This window comes from Filicampus tigris, chromosome 11 (genome assembly GCF_054856515.1).
Source record: "Filicampus tigris isolate MCC_2025a chromosome 11, RoL_Ftig_1.0, whole genome shotgun sequence".
NCBI lineage: Eukaryota > Metazoa > Chordata > Actinopteri > Syngnathiformes > Syngnathidae > Filicampus > Filicampus tigris.
The window spans coordinates 8,238,561-8,264,161 of record NC_141227.1 but is presented as its reverse complement, the minus strand read 5'-3'; the positions used below and the strand labels follow the sequence as shown (position 1 = coordinate 8,264,161).

The following is a 25,601-nucleotide window of genomic DNA, read 5'->3' as shown; positions in this document are numbered from 1 at the left end:
AGCCTAGCAGAGACAGAGTACAGGCGAAGGGTTACAATGACCCAGTGAAATCCAAAGAATATTTAATAAAGGAAAGAGAAAGAAATAAGAGATGGAAGGCAGAAGGAAAGCTGAAGTCTACCAATGAATTATCTAGCAGAGAGCAAAGGAAAGTCAGAAGAGCATGGAGGAAAGGACAAGACCACCGGATGTCTCTCAAAAAACAGAGAGAGAGGGAACATGCATACAGGGAAAGGTATGTTACAAAAATGTTTGTCATTTCAATAAAATTTTCATTTGGAAGGTGAAACCACAGTTTTTCAATGATGAAGAGCCCTGTGATGGACAGGTGACCGGTCCAGCGTGTACCCTGCTTTTGCCCTAAATCAGCTGCGATCAACTCCAACCCCCTGCAACCCTGGGTACAGCACAAAGCACTAGAAAATGGAAAAAATAATGTTTCATTTGTTATAATACACGTTAGAAATTAAAATATAGCAAAAGTAGTTAAGCGATTACAATGCTAGCCTCACACAAAGTATTACTGCAACAGCAGCAACAATATGGTCACATCTGAAATTTTGCAGTCTCTACCGAAAAAACTGATGTTTTAACAAAAATAAAAAGTATTGAATCATCAACCAACAATTTTTGATAATGATTGTTTAAGGGTATGTTTGTTTTCATTAATGATGACTTTTGAAGTCAATATGATCAACTTTCTACATTTTACAATGAAAAATAGCATATACATTTTGATTTATTTCGGAAAAACTAATATTAAATTCTGTTAAAAATTCATTTAGAGTGATTTTGATGTCAAAACCATGTATATGAATTTATAAAAATACTCTGTAGAGGGGGGAATGAAAAAAAATATGAATCGGCTAATAGAATGATTTTTATTCTTCTGTAATTGTGTGTTTCAGTAGTGCAAGATATTTGGGAAAAGCTAGAAAATACTATTTGAAAATTGACTGTACTTTTACTATATTTGTGCCCCTTAGATATAGTGCAACATGAATACAATAAAAGTTTTTCTGAAATAAAATACAAATTTCACACGTTTTCCAACTCTGAATTTGAACCAATTCAGTAGAATGGCCCATTTATGAATAAAATGCAATCGCATTCACGCTCATGTAAGCAAAGCTCAGAGTCTGTCTGCATGTGCCCTGATTAAATTCACCAGCTTTGGTGAAAGCTACTATTTAGATGTGGTCCAAGCAGGCCTAACTTTAGACCGATTTTCTGCCATCAAATTGTCATTCTACCGTATGTATCCTCAAGGACACACCCTCGCTACACCAGAACGCCCAGCATGATGCAGAGCAGTCTGTATGCCATGCGCCTGTACAAAAATCAGGATACGCCAGCTTTTACACATGATCCGCTTAAATGAAAATAGATCCCAAAAGTCTTGTTTGCTGCAGCTCATTAAAAATAATCTTTGGTTTGACTCTTCTGAGTTGTTTACCCTTACAATTTTTTTTTCACTGAAATACAGCAGTGATGGGTAAAACGTACATTGTGCATAAAGCATTCGAATGAAAGCCATTTCAGCATTTTTATATGATCAAACTGCATGTAAACTTGGACATTTCCCCCGCCTATTCTTTTTGAGGTTAAAAGGTGGAAGTGAAGACTTTTAGGGAGTCACCAGGATCCGGCTTAGTGGCCTGTGTTAGCTCTACTCTTCACACTGGAGTCGCACATCTGCATCCATATATCAATGAATTTCCACAAAAACATTCCTGAAAGCAAAAACGGGGTTGATTTATGTGCCTCTCTCCTTTTTTCATTGAAATTTATTCAGGATCTAAACTGATTGCCGGACTAAAATCTAAAGACCTTTTAAATCAGTCGGTCCTGCAGAACTTGTACATCACTTCACATACAGAGCATAAATTTAGTGGCTCCTCCTAGCAGATGGCCAATATGGTGGCGAGATATTACCTTAAAAATGTAATACAACATATATGCTATAATGTTAAATAATGTGGTCTAAACCACAACCACATGCACAACAGAGGATGACAGACCTCAGGGACTACAGCTAATATGGTTGAGAATGTGGACCCAAACTTTGCAAGCTGGTTCACTTATATGTTGGACAGTTTACGACCTTGTGAGTGAGTTCTTACCTTACTGATGCCTAATTTATGGACTGATGTCTTATTTTCAAATGCAGCAATCTATTCTCTAGCAGCGGATGGTAATAAAAGCACACAGGTGATGTTGGAATGCAATGTCTTTCACGTTTTATCTCACAAAGGAGTGGCGCACTGGTATTTTGTTTCTGTGGAGGGTATTGTATGGGAAAGTGTTTGACGTATTATCAAATCATGGGAGCGCCATGGCCTGTGTGGACCGTAAGCATGCATCTGGATATTATATCATATAATTCAGCACAACAGCTAATATAAAATATTCCTGGGAAATAACGTGGGTGCTGATGGAACCGGTTAAACTAGGTGTCACCAATGTGGTGCCCACATGGACCACTTGAGTAGAATGTGGGCCTGTTCTAAAAATAGCTCACTAGTGACATGTGTTGATTTTTTGTGTGTTTTAACTAAAAAAAAAAAAAGCTTCACTTTCCAGTAAGCTGCATCAAATCTTTGTTATTCTTTTTAAATGACGCTTGCGTTGGTGTACATTTGGAAATAACAATATTAAAACAAAAAACATAATAATATAATAGTCTTAATCAAAGATCAACATCGATCACATGTTTCAGTACACAAGAAGTAGCTCTCAGTATCAAAACGGTTGGTGACCCCTAAGTTAAATTACACTTGGTAATCAAAGAGGAGCTCCGCAATGTGGTTACTCATTGATTACCGAAAGAGAGGCATTAAAGCAATATTCAGATACTCAAAGAGTGGCTAACTCTGATTTTCTTTCAGTAGAAAGTTTTAGCTTACCTCATTTACAATATATGACGAAAATTGACATCTGAATCAATCCTGCTTAATGACTTGCATAATTGTGGACTTGAAAGATAGGCGCAAAAGACATAAAATTACACCTCAAATTGACACCTCAATCCAAAGGGTGTACAGTACCTCTGCACCAAGGGTGGCAAATTTATTTGTCATGGACCACATTTATGGTTTCTCTCAGAGGGCCATTATAACTGTGAAAAGCATGACTGCTATATGTCATATAATAACATACACGTAAAAGTCCCCTGCATTTGATTGCCATTATATTAACTTGTTAACATTAAACTGAATTTGAAATCAGAAGAATAAGAATAATTGAAAAGTCAAAAGTGTGGGGGAAAACATGTAATTTTGGTAAGGATTTTCTACTATTTTTCTGTAAAGAACAAATCCATTTTGCAAGAACCATGAAGGAGACACTTTCTTGGCTTAAGTGGACTACATAAAATGATGTGGTAGGCCGGATTTGCCCTAACGGGCCTTAAATTTGAGACGTGCTCTACACATTATCAGTGACCTAAATCCCCTATCCCACTGAGCGTCGAAGGTGTCCGAGTGTTTACGAGGGTAGTGGTTTCGTGGGGGCGAACAATTTTTCTTCTCACCTAGAAATGTCAATGTTCAAAATGTCCTTGCTCTTTCTAGGCAACAACAAAGACTGTTTGCCAACTTCTGGCAAACGTCTTTGCGAACCTTTGAGACCTTGAACAAACCCTGAAGAAAAATCCGCTACCGCTACCCTCACAAACACTCACAAACATTTGCCTCTCAATGGAGATATGGCTTTTAATAAAATGTCATTTGGTTTGGCTACTGTAATTCGCTAACATTTCATTCAAAGAAGTACAAAAAGAATAAATAAATAAATAGATAAACAATCTATGTACAGTATTTGATGGACAGCCTAGCCAGCGCCTCAGCCTGGTCGTGTGTACATTGGTAGTGGAAGCAGCACCACGATAATACCGACAGTCGGGTGTGATTGGTTAAGATGCATTTGTCAAGTGGGCTGACAATCACATCTGTGCTCATTCAAGGGAACCTCTTATCTGTGCCTCCATGTCCCACTCAGGAGACATAAGCACTTAGGATGTTTGGATGATTTTGCTCTCAAGTAAAGTACACACAGCATGTCACACACTCATGTGTGGACATGAACTCTTGGTTAAAGACAGAGATGGCACAATTACTCACACTTTTTTACTTTAAAAAAATGATTGTGGTAAAAGCAGAAGTAGTGATTCAACACCTGTAACTGGTTTAAAAGTAAACAAGTACAGACTCCGAAATGCACTTAAGTGCTAAAGTAAAAATGTATTTTCACTGTCATTAATGTACGAAACCCGTTTTGATAACACGCCAAAACTAGTGATGCACTGATACCACTTTTTTCAGACCCAGTACAAGTAAGTACTTACATTTGAGAACCAAGTATGCTTGATAAAGCCAATCTTGTAATTATTATTCAAATGTGTTTCATTTTAATGAAGTATTGCTTAAAATACAAAACACAAACTTCTATTGAATATGTCTAAATTTTCACTCCAATATAACAATTCTTTAGAGTAAAAACTTGTAATTACTGACATTTTAATGCCTATTTTACGACAGTCTTCCCACACATTTCATTTACAGTAAATGCAGCCTGTAACACAAGGCCTTCCAATTCTAATATAAAACTTGGAGGATAACTGAAGTGATGCATCATGCACTTAGCACATTTCTTATCTTTCTTACTCTGTTTTAGGTTTTTATGAAGTGTTATGTATTGGCTCCAGAATTGCTGGCTATGCAAATAACAGCAGAGCTATTTAAAAAAAAAACCCATTGATTTAATGAACCATTCACAGTTTATTTTTACAGGTCTATGTGCACTTTAGATTTGCGTGTCGGGCACGGTGGGTGATGCCTCCGACCAGCCCTCCACCTAAGTTTTGTGGTGGGAGCACACCTATCTTGAGTGGTTGCTTCCGTCGAGAGGAGTTCATTGTCCATTTAGCAGAGCAGATTATGTTATAGTAGACTTAAAGTGTTGTCCACTCTTTTTATATAATATATATCTCCACACGACTAACCTACCCAGAAGGTTTATGTCAGGCTGGTGAAGTGGTATCAGTGTTGTGGTATCGGCACATTTTTAGGGGTCCAACTATTGTTATCAGTGCATAGAGGCACATCAAAAACGAAAAAAAAAATCTCTGCAATAAATAAGTACATAATCTTCTATCTAATGATTAAAATGTGGTACACTGAAAAAAATTAACTTGTTTTTTTCACTCAGAAATTCAAAGTAAACTTTACCAAATTTACTAGAGCCATGCCGCTCCTGCAGTGTGATAGTATATCGCTGGTGTCTGGTGTTTTTATAAATTAAATTAGCTCAGGATAACAGCTAAAAAAGTATATATATATATATATATATATATATATATATATATATATATATATATATATATATATATATATATATATATATATATATATATATATATATATATATATATATATATATATATATATGGAGATTTTTTTTAAAACACCAGATCTTGGGTAAACGTTGTAGTCTCGCTGGATTCAATATAGCCTGGTTATATAATGTAGATTCATTGGTCAAACCGCAAGGTAGTCAATAATAGGTTACTCTGCGTCATATTTCGTCGGCTTCCTTCTTTTCGCGTGCCAGATGAATGTTTTTCTCGTGGGTGTGGGCTTGATCGCAGCAGCCGGCTGGTATATTCTACGGTACTTCCTCAATTTCTGCCGGTTTGAGCGGAAGTGACGTCAGACGAGGAAGTGAAGCTTGCATCTGCTCGACTGCAGTTGTTAGCAAAGAATAGCAACAACTGCAGCTTCGGCTAATATTATCTTGCTGTCATCTGGCGTGGAAAAAAACTACAACAACAACATTTATATGTTAATGGAGTCACAATGTATTGGACTGAAAGGTCGCTATATATTCTTGTGAGGTAAGAATCACTGATAGCGCTCCATGGAGCTGTTAGCACGGCAGTGCTAACAGCTAGTCGCTTATAGCTAATATTATGTCGTTTGTTTGATTAAAAACAATGGCAAAATACGTTCGAGAATCGCTGTTTGCTAGTGTGTATTGATAGCAGTGATAGATACACTTCCTTTAATTGTTAGGTAAACATAATATTGTTTGTTGTCTGTTTGTATAGGTAGAGAAAGATAACCACACCGATTCATACAGTGCACATTCATTGTCTTATGATATTAAAGTTTTTTCTTTTCTTTTTCTTTTTTGTGCTCAACATGATTGGTTTAATAGTTTTAGGAAACCGAAACCTCTGCAAATTCAACAATTTAAACTATATATAACAATACTATGCCCATCAACCTGCTGCATCACAGTTTACTGGCAAGAATATCAGCATGATGCAGCTCAGGTTGTCGTCATACATGGAACTTCACGTTTTTCTCTTCTGAGTGATCCCCCTTGAAATATAACGCATTTGGCTGAAATATACATTTTGTGACATTGGTCCTGAAACCTTTTAATCCTTTTTCTATATGTTGTACTGTACATATGCATTTGTGTATTTATATATATAATTTAGGTAGAACACGTTATATTCCGTTGTTAACGCTTGTGATACTGTTATATCTGTTTATTTACTGTGTTAATGTGGATTTTTTTCCCCTTCCCCCTACAGATGACTCAGCAGTGGCTTGGATATCTGCATTTGCGGCTTTATAAAATGTGTTTGACTTTCTTTACCATGTTTTATATTACCTTAGGGAGGCAACAATAACGCGAATAACAAATCATTGTTAAATGTCTTTTTTCACATTACACACTTATTTTTGTAACACTATAAGAGTACCATTGAAAACCAGTACAGACAATGTCGCTGGTCGAACAGTCTCAAAAATGGTTTCCAACTCATGTCCAAGCCACAGTTCTTCAAGCTGCTGGTTTACAGCCAAAGGGCAAACATGGCACCAATGATGCATACACTATCATCCAGCTGGGCAAGGAAAAGTACTCGACATCAGTGGCAGAGAAGACACTCAACCCCGTCTGGAGAGAAGAAGCTTCCTTTGAACTACCTGGGTTACTTTTGGATGGCAACCCAGAAATCTATCAACTGTGCTTCATTGTTATGCATCGGTCCTTGGTCGGGCTGGACAAGTTCCTGGGTCAGCGGTTCATCAACCTAAACGAAGTGTTTGACAACAAGCAGCGACAGAAAACTGAGTGAGTATTGTGGCATGTGATGCTACTGTAAAGCTTAAAAACACAATTTTATTACGTATGTATGAATATCCTCCACCTCACTAAATTGAAACGATTACTAAATGACAGCTGAAACATGTTTGTACATTATGCCTGTGATATGGATCATCTGGACTGTCAGCACTGAATAGAATTAGTTTTGGATACATTGTGCTGTGATTACTTTCCATATGTTCTTAACTCCTTTATTATTCATTTTAAATGCTGCTTATACTCATTTGTATGGCTGTGTAGCTCACTGCACATCTTCTCTTGGTACTGTGACAGTGTTCAGGCTTGTACAAAATGATACTAAACACCTCAAAGGAGATCAGCAATAGTTCGTTTTATAACTGCACATGTACCAAGTGGAACATGTTTGCAGAAGTTGCATTGACTAAACAAAGTTTTTACAGGAAGTTGTTTGTCATGAATTTAAATCCTGATGGTACACTTGATTATGATGGGCAGGGGATTAGTCAGTGCATGGGACACAAATACAGTCTTCCAAACTATTGAAGGCCCAAGGGAAAAGTGGAAATTAAGTTGTTCAGTTTGCACAGCTCTGTCTTAAACACCAAATTATTACTTAATTATTAGTACAAAGTTATATTGTGTAGATGTAAAACTAGAGTATTAACTCCACTTCTAAGCACTAAGCAGTAACTTCGCATTTGTTTCCACATGAAACACTCGATTTACAGAAATTACAAGTCACTGTTAAACGGTTCTCCAAATTAAAATACAGTACTTCCAAACTGCTGACATTTTCCAGATCTCTAGACAACACCTTCACAAGTAAGCTAGTCACTAGTTATGTCAGGGGCGTGCTGGCCATCAGTAATTTCAGCAAAATGTGTTGATTTTCACGACTGGTCGGTCTATTTACGGGCCAGTCGAACCACGTGACAGCCGCCCCACCGCAGATTAACTTCCGTAGTGTGGCGTCCTTTATACGACACCCATTCCTCCACGTCGATGATTACATTTAGGTGTGTGACTGCCAGCGGAATGTGGGAGGAAGCCTAGGAACACACAAGCACAGGGAGAACTTGCAAACTGTGTAAAATAAGGCGAGATTCAGACCGCCAATCTTAGAACTATGAGACATATATGCTAACCACCCGTTGATCATGCCTTCTCATGTGAGACACCTATATAGGCCTACATCAAATTGTTTGATGTTTTTGAAGTAATGCCGTTTGCCTATTGATGTTGTATTGTTTGTTTTGCTTCCGTACCTTACATTTGCATCGCCACTGACTAATGATAGACAGACTAATGAAATGCAGGGCAAAGACTGTAAAAAATTTGATTTTCCAATAGCCTTAACTATGTAATCATTGTAGAGTAAACTAAAAGATTAGGTTAATTTGACCCTTAGAACACACATGCTGTTGCTTAACCCTGCATTAAGGAAACAGGAACAGACTAAATTGGATCTGGTGTTAATTAGCTCAGCAACATGGAAATGCATTAGCACTTCCTCTCTGCCCATCAGTTTAGAGAATTGCAATATGTTATAATCAGTGTGAAGTGGGACATATTTTTTCCCCCTTTGTGCCTGAGCTGATTCACTTCAAGGCCGTGGACCTTTTCAGTGAGTGTTGGTAATGGATATGGCCCATGTTGCTTGTTGGCCTATTCCCACACTGCAGGCAAGTCTGACAATGACACCGGGACCCTCGACGCTATGACCACATTTCACTGTCTGTGTGCTGCATTTGTTGCGGCCCATTTGTGATGTTTTTGAACTGACATATTGGGGAGGAAAGACTGTCTCGATATCTGAGCAGGCAGCCCATAATTATCGCACACCTGTGTTTGTTGATTGTGAGGAGTTTCCCAGCGGTCCAGGGGCCAAGCAGGAGGATTGTGGTTCCAAGCACAGGGAGGTTTATCTTGGCCTTGAGACACACTTGCGCTGCAGTGCCGGCCCCAGAGCAGCGGCATGCTGTGGCTGCTGATCTGCCTGAGCATGGCGTGCAGCCTGGGAAATGGACCCTTCATGACTCGGCTACCGGGCCACGGGCTTGATGGTTAAGAATAGCCCTCAGCAGTTGCAGTTCTTTATATACATCGTACCAATATTGGTTGCATTGACAGATACAACCATCTCATAAAAAAACAAACTACTGTATATTAAAACAAGTTCAGCAAATTGTTATTTTCCGATGCAATTTTTCATTTACTATTTTTGCATCTGTGTTCAGTTGCTATCACATTGTTGATTGATGGCAAAAGATCATGGATTTACTTAGTGGCTTCCTGGATTGTCTTTTTGACAGTCCTCATAACACAGAGGATATGACTGATTAGCATGCATAAAATGGCCGGTCACCCTGTGATTCAATGTCCCAGTTGCTTGTCTTTGCACTTCTGAACAAAGGCCAGATTTGTGCAAATGCCACTTTATTTTGAATGCACAAATCCCATTACTTCCAGTTGAAAACGCAGGGTGGTTAAATGAATAGGAGCCCAAAAGGAAGCCTGAAATACTCCTATTGAAGAACATCTTCTATTTTACAAAGAATAATGTTTGCCTTGAATGACAAATTCTTCAAAAATCAAAGGATTTGATCCTCTGAATGGGTGTCAAGATTTTGGATTAGTATGCTCAAATTAACCTTGTATCATATTCTTCAGTTCTGCTTAAATAGATAATCAACATAGATAAATCCTCCTCCCGTTGTTTTGTTTTTATATATAAAAATGTCCCCATTGAACATGCTAAGATTTCTCCTTCTTCATTTTAGCTGGTATACCTTGCAGTCCAAGCCATCAAAGAAGAACAAGGAGCGTGGACGCATCCAAGTCAGCATCCAGTTCATGCGGAATAATATGACAGCCAGTATGTTTGACCTCTCCATGAAGGAGAAGCCCCGCTCACCTTTTTCTAAACTTAAGGTGAAAATGAAGGGTCGGAAACACGACAGTGACACGTCTTCAGCCATCTTACCTCACTCTGCAGCATGCGACTTGGACCCTAATTATCATCCAACTGCCCCAGAACCGCGAGCCCAGCGCGAAACCAAGGCCAAGAGATCACTACTCTCTGGGGCCCAGAAACTCTCTGCAGCCCACTCCATGTCAGATCTCATTGGAACCCACTTTCGACCCAAATTGGACTCCATGAATTCCATAGAAGAAATTCGTGAGTAGCCTCAATGTTTTCGTGATCTTTTTTAAGATTTGCTGTCTCAAAGAGCTATATGAATACAAGATTAAATCCAGATTTATAGCCCTTGTGGGTAAAGGTGGAAGAAACATTTTGCATCTTAATTATCTACCAAATGTTTTACCTCAAAGGGCTTTAGAGTCACAGAGGTCACACTCAAATGCATTCACGTAATTGTATGCTCAATTCACAATACAGATGAATTCAATACTGTAATATTTAGAACAACCTGTACATTGCAAGGCAGTTTTTATATACTGTAGCACATTTCTTACACAAGGTAACTCAATGTGCTTCAAATACCATTAACCCATTAAAGCCTAAAGCACCTGGCTCAACAGCTCCCCAAAACCTAAGGTCGTCTTTGGAATTACCCTTGAAAACCTGAATTTTTCCCAGAAATTCAACACCTACAAAATAATTAATATCTCAGCCCCTGTAGCAGACAGAAACATAATTCCAAAAGATTTTGAGAGCTTAGACATGTGACTTGTACACATGCCCGAGTTGATTAATCTCTACTGTTTCAATCAAAGATGTAAAAATAGTAAGTGTAAGAGAAGCACTATTTTTAAAATATAAACATTGAGTGGTAATTACCATCCTCTATTTTGTTACAAAGACATCGATATTGTCATCGTCTACAAACATATATCTTAACCATATATCACGTTCGACTGGTTCTACTGGTTCAAAGTCCACAAGCGCATCATCTATATCACTGCCGTTACTCATTTCAAAGCTCCCGCGATCGATGGCGTCCGCCATTATGACTTATGAAAGAATTCCAGAACATCCTCTGCAGGCTCACGACACCGTCACGTGTGTATTATGATGCATTTCATTGGTTAAGAGAACAAAAATGGGATAAAAAAGAAAAAGAAAATGACGTATATGCTCTCCAGGCTTTAAGGGTAGAAAGACGGTTATGCACTCAACAAAGCAAAGAGTTTGTTCAGTGGTATCTACAGTAAATCAGTTTCATTTTTTATTGGTCATACAAACCATCCTTTTGGCTTAGTCATACAAGTGACACCATAATACACACACAAAATTGTTGGTACCCCTTTGTTAATGGGGGAAAAAAACAGTAGTCACATAAATAACTTGAATCTGACAAAAGTAATAAATAAAAATTACATGAATATTAACCATTGAAAATCACACTTTGCTTTTGAATTATGGTTCTACTAGGGGTGGACGATATGACCTAAAAAAATTTATTTATTTTTCAAAAAACTAACGATAATTTTAATTCTACAGAAAAAAATATTGCAAATCTACACTTGCTTCACAGAACAATTATGGATATACAGCGTTTGTAAACAACAGCTCTTTATATTTTAAATTGCGGCATACGTTTGCAAAACATTTTTTTTTTTTGATTTTTTTAATATTTGTGTGAATTGAATGTCTCCTAGTATTTCCTAATGACAGACAGATATAATCACATTTTGAACTACAGTAGGTACTGGTCTACTACTGCCAACTCAGAATGAGAAAAGGTGTTTACTGCAGCAGTCAGAATGAAAACAATAAGTTTTTATTTGATTTCTGTCAGGATAGAGCTATGTAATTTTGGAGGGTCCTTCACATAGACGGTAGAGAGATACAACGTCTAGCCCTGTTATTGCATAATATGTTTGTAGTGACAACAAATTCAGCCACAATCTTTTGACAGTTACCGAAATTTTCCTACACATCCTACAGGTGATATAGTCGCAAATGTATTTATGATGCGGACTACAAGCGCGCAATCTGACTTAGTTTCGCCAACGTTTACTTGCTTTGACAATGGCACAGTGTATTTGTTTTCTGAGTGTGTGTGTGTTTACTTAGCTTTTCTTTAGCCTGCTTGTCTAGTTGCAGTTTTCCTCATAATCCAAGCGGTGCGTGGCGGAACAGATTTATAGGTGAATTGCTCTTCAGGGCGACTGTTTTGGCACAACTAACAATGTTATTCTGACCGACGTCAGTCTTGTCAACCCCGAATCATGTCCATGCTAAGGACGTGGACTTGCTATTAAATTACCGGTGTGTCGCTGGACAGTCCTCCATATCTGAAACAATGTTGTGTTCCCTCAGCTGATCTCACAGTGTCCCATGACTGAATTCTGTCTGCTGATTCTCCAAATATGGATTTCATCACTTTCCCCTTCAATGCAGCCATCAATGGACTCGTTATTCTTTTCTTTTCGAGACAGTATAAATACGAATGTAATAATGTAAAATTGCACATTGTGAAAGCAACGTTGACGATAATATTGATCATATATATCTCCCACCCCTACAAAAAATAAACTAATGAAACAAAAATTATGGTACCTATAACTAAATATGTAGTTGCACAAACTTTTGTCAATAATTGCAGTCAAACAATTTTTGTGACTTTCAATGAGACTTCTGCACCTCTCTGCAGCCCACTTTTTATGAGAAAACTGGTCCACTTGTCTCAGGTTTGAAGGGTCGGTTTTCCAGATGGCATGTTTCAGCTCCTTCCACAGAAGTTCAATAAGATTTACAGTATATCAAGGATCATCAAAGGGCACTCCAGAATAGTCCAGTATTTTGCTCTTAGCCATTTTTGGGTGTTTTTAGCCGTGTGTCGTGCCGCAAAGGGGCCTCCTTCATGTTTCACAGTCGGGGCTAGTGGTGATACGGTTCACAAAAATCACGGTTAGGTTTGATTCTCGGTTTTGTCTGCACTGTTTTCAGTTCGGTTCGGTATGCAATGACTCTTAGAAAAATCAATTTTGTTGTAGTTTAATGTGAAAGTGTATCTTCACAGAATTATTTTTAATTACTGTTATTAATATTATCGTATTATTTAAATAATTATCTTTTTTTTTTTCTATTTATGACAGTGGCATATAGTAGCAGGCATAACAAATAACTTATTGTCACTTGAATGGCAAACCAACATGTGTATTGCTATTTATACAACAGAATAAGTCATGGTTCCCTGCAAGCTTTGCGAGGAGGACTGAAGGACTAACCAAATAACATGGATCCAACCGAAATCCTTGAATCCATCGGTTTCGGCTGGTGCGATCTGACACTGATGTACCTTGACCTTGGAGTTCACCTTTAATTTTCTTTATTTTCTTTTTAAAATTTCTTTAGAGGTTGCTTTGGGCTCTTTTCTTGTCATTCGTATTATCCACAAAGTTGCCAACTGTTAGAGATTGTCTGTATCTTGTTACGTAGCTCAATGAACCACTACCTCGTTATACCTGCAACACTGATTGTTCCGGATAATAAAAAAAAGAAAAAGGTCACATTTCCCATACAGGTTGGGAATGTGCAAAAATACTTCGTAGATAATTGCGATCGTCTGACAGCACGTCGCAGAAGCAGTGTTGGCTCCAGTGACGCAGTGAAAGCTAGCAGATTTGAGGCTAACCCCGATTGCCGCTACCCCTAATAGTTTCATATCAGCGGAGACAACAACTGCGTGCTAACAACAATTTGATTCATCAAAAGGTAGCTAACGACATGACTCTGCATTGTAATGATAATGTCATAATTAATACTTGTTGGAATATACCAAACACCCACAGTTCGTTGAAGCATTGCTAATAGTGAGCAATATTTTTAATAATTTCCTTTTTTTTCTCATATATATGTCACATGAAAATGTCTAATGGTACTAAGAACTTAAAAAAAAAAAAAAGATACTGTACTAAAATATTATTTGAAGCATTATTATTAATCTGCAATTGCAGTGCCTTGATTTCAGTGTGGTTGGTACACAGTCATAGCTATAACCATAAACTAATAATTTCGTGAGCTGGACCTATAAACATGCATACAGTGCATACATGCCATCCCCCCGACATAAGTAACAGGTAAGGACATAAGTATGAGGACGCAGAAAATAAGGCTTAATTTAGGTAATTGTCTTTTAAATATAATTAACCTTTAATAAGAGATCAACGTAACTACGAAAAAGGCTAATCAATTGGTCAATATAAAGATTAAATAAATACCTTTTTAAAAATAATGTGCTCAGAAATGCTGGGCAAATCACATTGTACAATTATGTTGATTGAAGATGAAATTAAATAAAACAACTATTAAGAGGGAAAATACCTAATATCTCAGTAAAATACATTTTCAAGAAATGTACTGTTTTTGTGTACATTGTAATAATGCGCAGTGTTGTTAGCATCCATGCTCCTCCAGCAGTGCCTTCCTTCGTTGTACATACAGTGCAAGTTTAGCGAACTAATACCCTCTTGGAGTGTTTGCATTACAGTTGACCAACCGTTTTGGGACTATTTGATCTTTTTAGCAGGCTCATTATTACCATATAGGACATTTATTGTTTTACTTACCTGTGAAGTGCGTTGCTGAGGATCAGCGCTGGCATGTGCTTTACTTCTACACCACGTGTCCATCCGAAGGTGTTTGATCGTGTTAGTGTGTACGATATAATTTCATGCAAGAGTAGCACTGAGGCAACTGGTCATTTATTTGACACTTTGATCCGGCAGATGCGAGCATGCAGGTGCGCACTTCTTCGCTGGTTCGACATGTCATGTTCGCTGATTTGGCGGATATGGTTCGCAAAATTTTTGAGGGGTGAATGCCAGGGTTGGGGTTTGTTTCTTTTTCTATTGAACATTTTATCAAATATATTAATTATTGCTATTGATCCATGTCTATCGCGATACTTATATTGAAATACCACAAAGCCATACCTTTACCTTTAACCTGCTTATCTATAATTTTCTTCCTAATCCCCTGAGATAGCTAGTTCTCTTCTTCGCTTCCTCTGGTCCATATTTAGTGTGCTACATACAATGTCACCAAACAGTGACTACTTGTGACTCTTTAAGTAGGGTTGACTTACTGATTATACATTTGAAGACACCCGTGATGCTAGTTATAGGACACATCTTGGTTGATGTTAATGTCCCTATAGTCAAATTGTTTAAATATTTTCTAGGGCTACCATCGCTTTGGCCTGGTTCATGAGTTTACTTAAAATAATTCTGTTGAACCACAATTCAAAAGCAACGACTGATTTTGGTTGGTTAATTTTAATTACATTTTTATCCTTACTTTTATTAGATGCAAGTTATTTCTGTGACCAATGTGGGTTTTTCTTTTGTTAACAGAGAGGTAGCAACAATTTTGTCTATGTCTGTAATCTCTAAAGGCCTACAAACATTGTTGAATCATGCAACGACTTTTCTTCTTGGGCCCAGGTACAGCTGGTCCTTACAGGCGTTCCCAGAGTGAGGTACCTGGCCTCCAAGACAACGAGGCACACAGTGACCCTTTTCCTGATATCAGTGACACCCTGCCGCAGAAGTATGCCACGCTCCCACGCAACCGCAACCCATTTGAGGGGGAGAAAGGGCAGCTGTGGGACAAGCCCAAGGAGAAAAAGGACAAGATCAGCCTCCTAGAACGCATGACTGGAAAGAAGGATGGCCGCAAGACCAGCAATGGGGGTCGTTCGGGCAGTTCGGGTAGCTCTGGAGACCTGCGCTCCCCCAACCCTTTTAGTGGCGACTCACAAGTACATGGTAACCCTTTCAGCTCCAACTACAAAGCAAGGTACAGACACAGGTGGATAATGTACAACATACTGACACAACTATGCATTATCTTTACTATGTTTTTCATGAAATGGAGATCTTGCTTTCCCATGACCATGAGACAGAACCCAGGTTGACAGCGTCCAATCTACAGGATGTTTACCGTGTTCTCATTAGCCTTAGAAAGGTTCTCTCATGGTCTTCCTTCTTTGTCTCAGTCTTTTGCCAAGTGTTTTTGTTTCCACTGGACCTGTTTTGTCTTTTCATGGCTTCCATAGAGAGTTTAGGAACACTGAGGCGACATTGTGCTTTATCAGAGTGGAAGGTGTCATTAGAGGCTCTTTAGAGAGCTTTGGCTTGATAACACAGCCCTCTGAGCAATCATAATGAGATTTTTTAAAGAGATAGACCACTCAATTAACCACTTATCTTTACAGGGCCATCATCTAAAAAGCAGTCATTATCATCCAGTAGCTCATTGGTCAGTCGTAATGTGTTGCATTAATACATTGAAGCGGTTTAATGTATATAATGTATTTCAAATATCAAAGGTGTAATTTAATATTAAAGCACAACTGTGTGTTTCTTTTCTCAAGTATTCAAATCTGTTTTTCCCCCTGCAGGCAATCAAAATTACACTTGTATGCCTAATTGACTGACCTTTCCTTCTGTTTGATTGCTTTACAGTGACAAAAGGCCAGTTGGAAACGAAGACCTCGCCCTGAGCCAAGGGAGCAGGGAGACCCATGCCTTGAAAAATGTGAGACACTGAGCACAACTTAGCAAGTACAAACCATGATTCCTCACGCAGTTCTCTGGCATATTGTCACTTTTACTCGAACTGAAATGCAAGCATGGACTTGTAAGATTTTGACACTTTGTAATGGAGAACGAGTCTCAGGTCTCATTTGACACAGCAGCTGGTGACATTGATCCCACTGGCCTCTAAAAATTCAGATGTGCTATTCAACTAATTAGCAGCTGCACACTCGTATCATCATGTCTGCTCTGAATATGAAGTACTTTCACTGTGAAATATTCATGAGGTTAGCCCAATTCTTTGGTTTGTATTTGAACATTGTAGTTGGGGAAAAGGCACGTAAATATGGCATTTAGGGTTGTTAATATTTACACGATACTTCTACTTAATGATCTTATTTAATGTCTCTGTTTTCGTAAACTTGAAAATGTGTGATCTGCTGCACGGCAAAATTCGGTGTCTATAGCAGAGCAATAGCTTAAGGGATGCCTAAATGAGAAAGGGGATTCTGATAATGGCTTTCATCACCTTTCTGTGCGAGTGTTGAGGTCTGTCATTATCCACACATGTGTCCCTGCACATGCTGCACTGGCTTGCAGAAATGCCAGCTCCCATTTCCTCCTCTTCAAGGCCCTAATTAACCACATGCAGAGTGGTGTTGGTGGGGGTACGGGGGTATAACACACACATTTCAAAGGATGAAGCTTTTAAATTCTCAAAGCTGAGCTCATTAGAAACGGTAATGACACAACTGCAGAATGGCAAATGTACGCCTTATCTTCTCCTCAACTACTGATCGTAGAGAAATGGTCAACATTACTTTGCCAGTTCATGGTCAAATTTAGACCTTTACCACCAGCTAATGAAGCTCATTTCATTGTGAAAGGACAAGAACGGAGGCTCAATCCACTGTATTGAACCCGACATCTATTCCCTTACAACGGTCAGTTCCATTATTCTGTCTCAAATGGCCCAAGGGTTGTATCTTTTAATTAGATGCATTTTTAATCTTCAGTCGTCAAAATCTTTGAGAATTTTCATTTTGGCCTGTGTCCCCCTCCTCCTAAGTAGCCTTTGTGCTCATGAAGTGATAAGACACCTGGCAAACAGTCCAATTCCGAGCCATTCTGCATTGTCTTTCCTCTGCAGTGGTCTTATGACTGAGGCATGGGAGTGCAGGATGATAACTCTGGTATTTTAAACAGAGTCAAGCCTTTGCTGCACTATCGATTTGGGGGAGGATGCCCAGCATTACAGTGATAAAGTGCTCCCTCATTAAAACCGATTACGGCTCCTGTTCTCATGCAAGAGCTGCCGAAACAGGACCACGCCGCTGTGCCTTAACAGAGTGTTCTCATATGGGTGAGGGTGGGGTGGAAAGGACTGTCTTTACATCCGCAAAAAAGACGTGCGAGGCAAGTGGTGTCACTGAAGGTATATTTCAAATTCAGAGGAGTTGTCACGGTCATCTTGATGTTGTCCGCGTCTCGAAAACGAGTCCCCTTGGTGACGCCCTTGATCTCGGGAAAGAGGAAAAAAATAACACAGAGCCAGTTCAGGTGAGAAGGGAGGTTGCTCAAGCACATTAATGTTCTTCTCGGCCAGGAGCAGTTTGGTGCTCAGGACATTGGGCCTCGTTCACAACTGTGTGCATGCACACGTTTTGTACTTGAACATCTGATGGAAAAAAATCTCTGGTTCATCAATAATCTATTAGTTGAATTTGATTTTACTCAGCAGCTTTCGGGGGGAAAAGACCCAGATGCACAACTATCGAAAGTACCTTCACCTTTCAAAAATGTAACAAAAATAATTAGAAAGGGGAATTTTCTAATGAGTTGAACAAACACCTCATCACTTTTGACCAGTCGCTCATTCTGTGGAGTGAGATCAGGTGGTCCTTGTTTAACGGATGCTGGCTTGCGATGTAAAAAATGTATGTTAGTCAAACTTCACTCCTCGGAAGCCTTCAAGATGGTTAGTGCGCGCAGTTCTTCACTTGAACCATAATGTCGCTGATGTCGTTTTGACACATTGAATGGAGGGGAAGATTGGCGGGGTTTATGCATATCGCAGATTACAGGCACAAGCCCGTCAGTTAGAAAATTAATTCTGATTCATTAATATATGCATGATGGTCAAGGGAAAATAGACCAGTGCTCATGTGCCATCAGTTGTGATGGTGTGTAGGTATGTAAAGAATATTTCTACATCTTTTTTAGTGAATGAGGCTCATTGTGAGCAGGCGTGTTGTCATGCTGAAGCTGACATAAATTGCCCTGCCACAAGTCTCGCCTCTTCTCACGCACTGACCAAAGCAAGCACCGTAGGATCTCTTAGTAGGTGGGCTGGTTGATCAGCTGGCCTACACTGAACAGAAAAACATTTGGACACTTGAAATGTACAATTTTGTGAAACTTTTCCTGGAACTTTTCTCACACATCCACTTGCGTTGGGGCCTCTTGGATCAGTGACCCACCAACAAGCCTTTATTCGCAATACCAAGCAAAAGATAAACACAACGCATATCAAATTCTGACAAGAGTTGAAATACAACTTATTATTGTCTGTTGTCTTTCCATGTCCAGGAAGCGATACAGTCGAGTATGGCAGCCTACAGAAACTTGTCTTTTGAGGAGGTGGTGCATGATCTCATCAAGCAGAAAGACATAGTGAAAAAGAAAGACGCCCACATCAGGGAGCTGGAGGACTACATAGATAACCTGCTGGTACGTGTCATGGAGGAAACACCAAGCATACTGCGGACACCTTATGAGCCTAAGAAAAAGGCAGGTAAACTCAATAAAAAATAAAAAGTAACAGAATCGACAATAGAGACAAGTTGGGCAGTAGTTTGCCCATCAGTATCTCGCGGTAAATGAAGTGGAAGGAAAAGTTCATGATTTTTCAATGTGAATTTTAATAGAACACACTTAATCTTTTCCTTCAAGTCCAATTACATATTTCCATTCATAAACTGTTAAAAGCGGCCAAAACTGTGCATTTTAGGTACGGCGGTACCCCTACTTACGAAATTAATTGGTTCTGGAAGCAATTTCTTAAGTAGAACATTTTGTAAGTAGAGACAAGTTTTCCATGTAAACGCCCTAATATGTTCCAAGGCCCCCAATATTCAGACAGAAATGTTTTATAAAGCATAAAAATGTATTAAAACATGTAACGAATACATGTTACAATTAGATTATTGCACAATAAATGAGAGTTGTGCATAATGTAAAAAAAACAAATAATAGAGTAAGGGATAAAAATGATGGTCGTTTACCTTTTAATTGTTGTCCTCATCGCTTTTTGCCCCCTTTGGTTCATGTTCTTGCTCAGAAGTGGTTTTTGCCTCCTGGCGTTTTGTAAAGATGATTTAATAACGTGGCGACTCTCGATACATTACGGTCATATTCTTTGGCGAGATCAACCAAACGCATTCCTTTTTCATACATTTCTATTATCTCTTGCTTTGTTTGAATGGACAAAAAAAAACGATTTCTCCTTTTTTTTTTCTTTTCCTCGTTATGTAATTCACTTAAAACTATCGGAACACCTCATGGCCCGAGGGGCGAATGACGAAGACGCTGCCTCGACATATCTATCACATACAGTATCTATCTACCTGTCTATCTACACGCAAAGACACATACGGTAGAGGTCCCTCTTAGCCAATGGGATGCCAGGAAGATGCTAGGTAATAGCCAGTGGCAGAGCAGCTATGAGTATGTTGCGTTCAGGAAACTCTGGAGCTGCGAGTAGCGGCCCATACTTTTAACTTTCGTGTCCTAACAAGAGGCAATATTTTCCTGTTGATGCGTTTCGTAACTTGAAAATTTCGTGTGAAGAGACGTTCATAAGTAGAGGTACCGCTGTACTTTAACAAACTGACATAAACTCAACTGTGCATTTAAATCAAATGCAGTGATTTCACACAGCTCTGTTTCACGTTCACTTTTTGCACTTGTGAGGCAACAGCGCTCTGTTGCACACTCATCTTGCTCATCGTGTGCTTTACAAGCTCTTGGGGTTCAAAAGAAGCCAAATTTATGTTTACTAGAAGCTGAGGAAGCAAGCATATGCTGTTTATTAAAAAGTGATGGTGATTAAACCATTTGTAACACTTCTGTTTACACTTACACACATTTTAAGGCTGCCACATTTAGCCTGGCTGTTAATTCCAGAGCTGTTTCCTCAGATTGGCTCTCCTCCCTTGCTTAGTATTGTTTTAAATGAACAAAGTCTACATTCTTAATTTTCCTGAGGTGATGCTTACTTTTATTTCAATTGTGAAGACTATCATTTAAGGGCATCGGTGAAAGTTTTTTGCTGGAAACGCTATTTTTACTTGAAGTGCAATAATCCTAATTTAAGCATGTTGCTTTATATTATGCTGGAATTGAATGACATATTTCAAATCTGTCTCACCTTTAAATGATGCCGGGGAATGTTCTTATTTGTGATTTATTTCCCGGCCTTCTTCTCTCGTTCAATACAAAGTACTGGGTCATATGTATTGATTGACGCAGCTCTGTTACATTTGAATACTAATGTATTTGTAAGGTACTTGATGTCAGATTGCTACTGTATCCGAATACCCTGCCTATGACTTCTGTGTGTGTCTCTTACACTGGTACAAAAAGGCTTTTATTATGGATTTGTACTGCTATGTATAATCCTAACGTTTAAAATTGTTTTTTATATGTCTTGTACCACAGTATAACACAGCACTTTTCTTTCTTTGTGTATCATCCGAAGAGTCCAAAAACAATCCATCTCAATCATCATGTCTTCTCTACAAAATCGGTAACATTTTTTAGACAGAAACTGTAAACTCATTTGACTCTGTGTTGTCATCACCTTCAAATGTTCAGTTAGCTGCAAGAAAGCTGTTGAATCGCATTGCTGTTTCAAATAGAAGCAAGAGGAATGTATAAAAAAAAAAAGAAAAAGAAAAAAAAGCCCATGCACACATCTTTAGGTTTACATTTATTTATTCTTTTAAAAGAAAGCAGCTGCATCTTGCACAGTGTTAAAGCATGTGTTGTATTGGCAGTATGGCAGTCTTACACCCAAAGTTACAGTTGATGACTTTAACTCATTCACTGCCAGACTTTTTCTGATCCTCTTTTACCCAAGCGTTTGAAAGAATTTGTAAAAAAATATGAATCAATTCCTGGGATTGAATGTCTGGACTGTGAAAAGACAAATACATTCATCAATAGCAGTGAATGAGTTAATCACCTGCTCCTGTCAATTATATCATTCCTGTTGTATGTGCTCCAATTTTGCTCTTTAAGATACCAAATTCACAGGTGCGATTGAGTGTTCCTTCAAAAATATTTGTTATGGAAAGCAACATCATTTTCTGCTCATCATTTTACCTGAATGTATGTGGTTTTGTACAGAAAACCAAACTCTTTTATTAGTAAATATACTTCAGTTGAATTATAATTTCAAATAATATTGCGTCAGATGTAAAGGTCAACAAAGTCATTGAACATTACTTGCCTTCCAATTATTTGTTAATTCCAGATAGGCATGGGATGCGGTATGATAACAGATTGCAGTATCACGGTAATAAAATTACAGCTCTAAAATGTCCTCTCTGCAAGCAGGCGAAATCATATTGAAGCTGCTTACAAGTGCCCCCCTAGCCCCCCCAAAAACCAAACAAAACGAAAAGCTCATTGACAATTATTGTGGTAATTGAAACCTTGACTATTTAAAACCATGGTAAACTGTCAAACTGGTAATCGGCCCATGCCTACTGCCAAAGAAAAGTATTTCATTTAGGTTTTTGACTCAATTGTTGGACAAACAGATAATTGGGATGTTTGTGTATTTTTTTTATTTTTTAAAAATTGGGGGTTTTTTTAAACACAATTGCAGTGTAAAGGTGGAAAGCTGTGTGATTTAGCGATTAGCCCAATTTAGCATGGATACTGTACTAAATTGTAGATAAGAATCAGTTTCCAATTCAGGAAAATCCCCTCACTGATTGCCTTCTAATACTGTATGTGCTCTAGTGTGACCTCTCGTTACACACTCGTTACCTATTGCTTTTAAGTGCGTACGCATAGTTAGAAAGCTTAAATGGACCTCCCGCACGGGTTTTTAATATTTCTATTGTATTCAACCCTTGTATTGTCACATCCCTTTCTTAGTTGACTTACCGTTCATTTTTCTTTTATGTTCATATTGTTGTGCTTTAAAATATTTGAAAATGCATCCAGTGTGGATTTACAAGTGCAGTAAAAAAAAAAAAAAAAAGGAAATTGTAGACAATTCAGCATCTGTTTTTCATTAAACGTAAACTTCACAGTGGCAAACCGCTGTGAAATTAACTCTCAGGAATTTAAATTATTTTGCAGCTCAGGCATTTTTATTGCTAAAGATGATCCTACAAATGAAATAAATCTATAGATTCCTATCAGCGTGATAGACAACAGCATGTAATTTATGTTTATTCCCACCAGGTGCCTGCAGAGTGAAGGCACGCAGCAGCTATCTGCTGTACTCAAATGATGAAATATGAATACTAAGAATGAGATACGTTAAACATTGAACACATTTGGACCCTGAAGGGGATTTAGTTCACGTGAAAGAAAGTGATTGTGTTGAAATGAATTAATTTTGCCTGTCATTTTTTTTGCCTTTTAGCTTGATCGCTACATTTGCTTTATGCTGCAATATAATTTGGTTCTTTGGTAGATGTCAGACTGCAACACGTAAATCTAAAATGAAGAGCATTTTCAAATCATTTTCTAGCTCAACACTGGAAGGGGGTGACTATCATTATTGTACTTCTTCTTAGCAGCCTCTTTGCATAATGTTTTTCATCCAGTCAGTGCCGCTTTTTGAATATGCAAAACACTAAATATGCTCGGAGGTAATGTTTCCTGTAAAATCCACAACTATTCTCTCGACAGCAATCAGAATCAGACACATGGCCACAACATGTCTGATTGATGTGTGGAATTGTTGTGGGTGATTGTAGCCCGCTCCATAAGACATTGCAAAAGTTTTGATGAAGCTGATGCACAACTAGAGGTGAGGATTATGTTCTTGCAGTCTTCTTGTCCTGCTTTGTCTAACAGTTTAACACCGTTTTAAAAGCAATGTAGGACTTTATTTGATCATACAACTCAAGTTATTTAATGCGACGAGTTACCCTAAATTGGTCTATATGCCACTGACATTCAGAGATTTGGCTTCTGAATGTGTCCCCGGTCTTCCAAATCATTCATCCACATGCCCCCTCGTCTAACTGACAAAAGTCATTGTATGCTCTGTTAATCATCTCAATAGAAACACTTTGTTCAAGCAGAAGGGTTGCGTTATGACCAGTGTGTAAAGTGTACCTTCGTGAAAGCTTGGAGGTACAGTAAACTGACATATATTACATTAATATTTGCCTTCAGTGGCAAGTTTGAGGTTTTTAAACCAGCATGTTTGGAAATAAGGTTGTATTGACTTTTTTGGGGCAAGGGGATTCAGGAACACGGTTGTGTTTAAGGTTTAGACAAAAGTAATTCAGAAATGGTGACTGTATATTAAGTGCCAATTGTAAAAGTACTCCTTCATAAGAATGCTTACTCATACTTTATGATTAAACAGTTGCAAAAATCATTTTAAGCAACACTATTACTATTGCTGTAATTGAATTCCAAAAATACTCTGGATGCTTTGAAAGTCACAAGCAAGATTGTATTGTCCTGTTCAATAAAGTCACTCTAATGCGGACTCACTGCTCTTGTGTTATTTGTAGAAGCAATGCAAAAGCAAATTGTATTGTGCAGTTCTATCTATAGTATTTATTTTGTTATTTATGTGGAATGCAAACCCAAGTACATTTATGACATTGAATATCTCTGAAAAATACAAAACTTTTAATCACGTTGAGTTTTGGTTTCTTCTCCCTGCCTAAAGCAGAAATTGCATGGCTGAGGCCTCATATTGTGAGTTCCAAGATTGCTCGTTAAAACTCCACTCATTTGTCAGTGTGTTCAACAAGACTGTGTGAACAGGTTAATGACAAAAAAAATCCCAGGTGGATTACTGCTTGTAGTTTGCCATCTGCAACAGAAACAAAATGGTTACCGGTGAAAACATGGCAAATTCACTCTTTGACAACCCCTTTGGATGATTTAGAATAAGGATATAGACATAGCCGCGCTCGTAGAGCTGATTCACTAACATGAGTCATGATTAAATTTTCATCCAGCGTGATAATTTATCATCTGCTTTGGAAGACACTGAACACAAATATGTTTGTAATTGGGCTTTATTTAGGTGTCACCTGTTGTATTCATGAACTAATTGGCAAGCTCATTGTCGTCTTTACACATCCATCACCAACTCAGATTACCAACGTGGCAGCTTGTGCTGCGCTGGCACGTGTCACCCGAGTGCCTCATAAATTAAAGCCCATTAGCAACATGTGCTTTATATCACATTGCTGTAATTTGAGGAAATATCCCACAAATTGTGTGTACGCGGGAGAGCCCGCGTGTGCCATAGAAGGCCACCCATGGGTCACCTGCACGCACGCCTTTTAAATATGAATGGGCATCATAGTGGTGGATCAGTGTCACCCTGCACGCGTCTGTGGATGGAATGGCCTCTGGCAGTCATGGAGAAACTTGTTTGCGAAGAAATTCGGCAGATGGAGGAGGTGTTTCAAGAGAAAAGCAGACCTTTATGGGAGGCTGTCCTGAACTTGGTGGATGGACCGTGGGCCAGATGTCAAGGTTAACCCCCTTCAACTCCCCAGAGTGTCGACTCCACCCTTTCCTCCAACGCTGGACCCTTTTGTTGCATCGTTAGCTCATCTAAAAAGCTCAGCTGGTGCTTGAGATAAATCAGGTGTCAAATGTGCTGCTGATCCTAATGTTGACTATTGTGTTGAAGGCATTGTCTCTTTGATAGCTGCCACGCGTCTGGTATC

General features: G+C 38.6%; 1 protein-coding gene across 2 annotated transcripts; it reads left to right on the top strand.

Annotated features, from left to right (window-relative positions):
• Window positions 1–5,701: 5,701 nt before the first annotated feature.
• On the top strand, window positions 5,702–24,397 carry rab11fip2 (RAB11 family interacting protein 2 (class I)). Of its 2 annotated transcripts, XM_086045742.1 has the most exons (7): window positions 5,702–5,893; window positions 6,602–7,146; window positions 9,921–10,015; window positions 10,136–10,318; window positions 15,556–15,910; window positions 16,579–16,651; window positions 19,240–24,397. In XM_086045742.1, exons 2-7 carry the CDS (start codon window positions 6,794–6,796, stop codon window positions 19,462–19,464), a joined length of 1,284 nt encoding a protein of 427 aa, XP_085901868.1. In that variant the 5' UTR covers window positions 5,702–5,893; window positions 6,602–6,793; the 3' UTR covers window positions 19,465–24,397. The 2 variants fall into 2 exon arrangements, with proteins under 2 accessions (XP_085901868.1, XP_085901867.1); XM_086045741.1 differs by having other exon boundaries at window positions 9,921–10,318.
• Window positions 24,398–25,601: the final 1,204 nt, after the last annotated feature.

Coding starts and splice junctions, on each gene's coding strand:
- rab11fip2 (XM_086045741.1), top strand. CDS start 6,794: ATGTCGCTGGTCGAACAGTCTCAAAAATGGTTTCCAACTCATGTCCAA. Junction 10,319..15,555: donor GAATTCCATAGAAGAAATTC/GTGAGTAGCCTC, acceptor TCTTGGGCCCAG/GTACAGCTGGTCCTTACAGG. Junction 16,652..19,239: donor AGACCCATGCCTTGAAAAAT/GTGAGACACTGA, acceptor TTCCATGTCCAG/GAAGCGATACAGTCGAGTAT.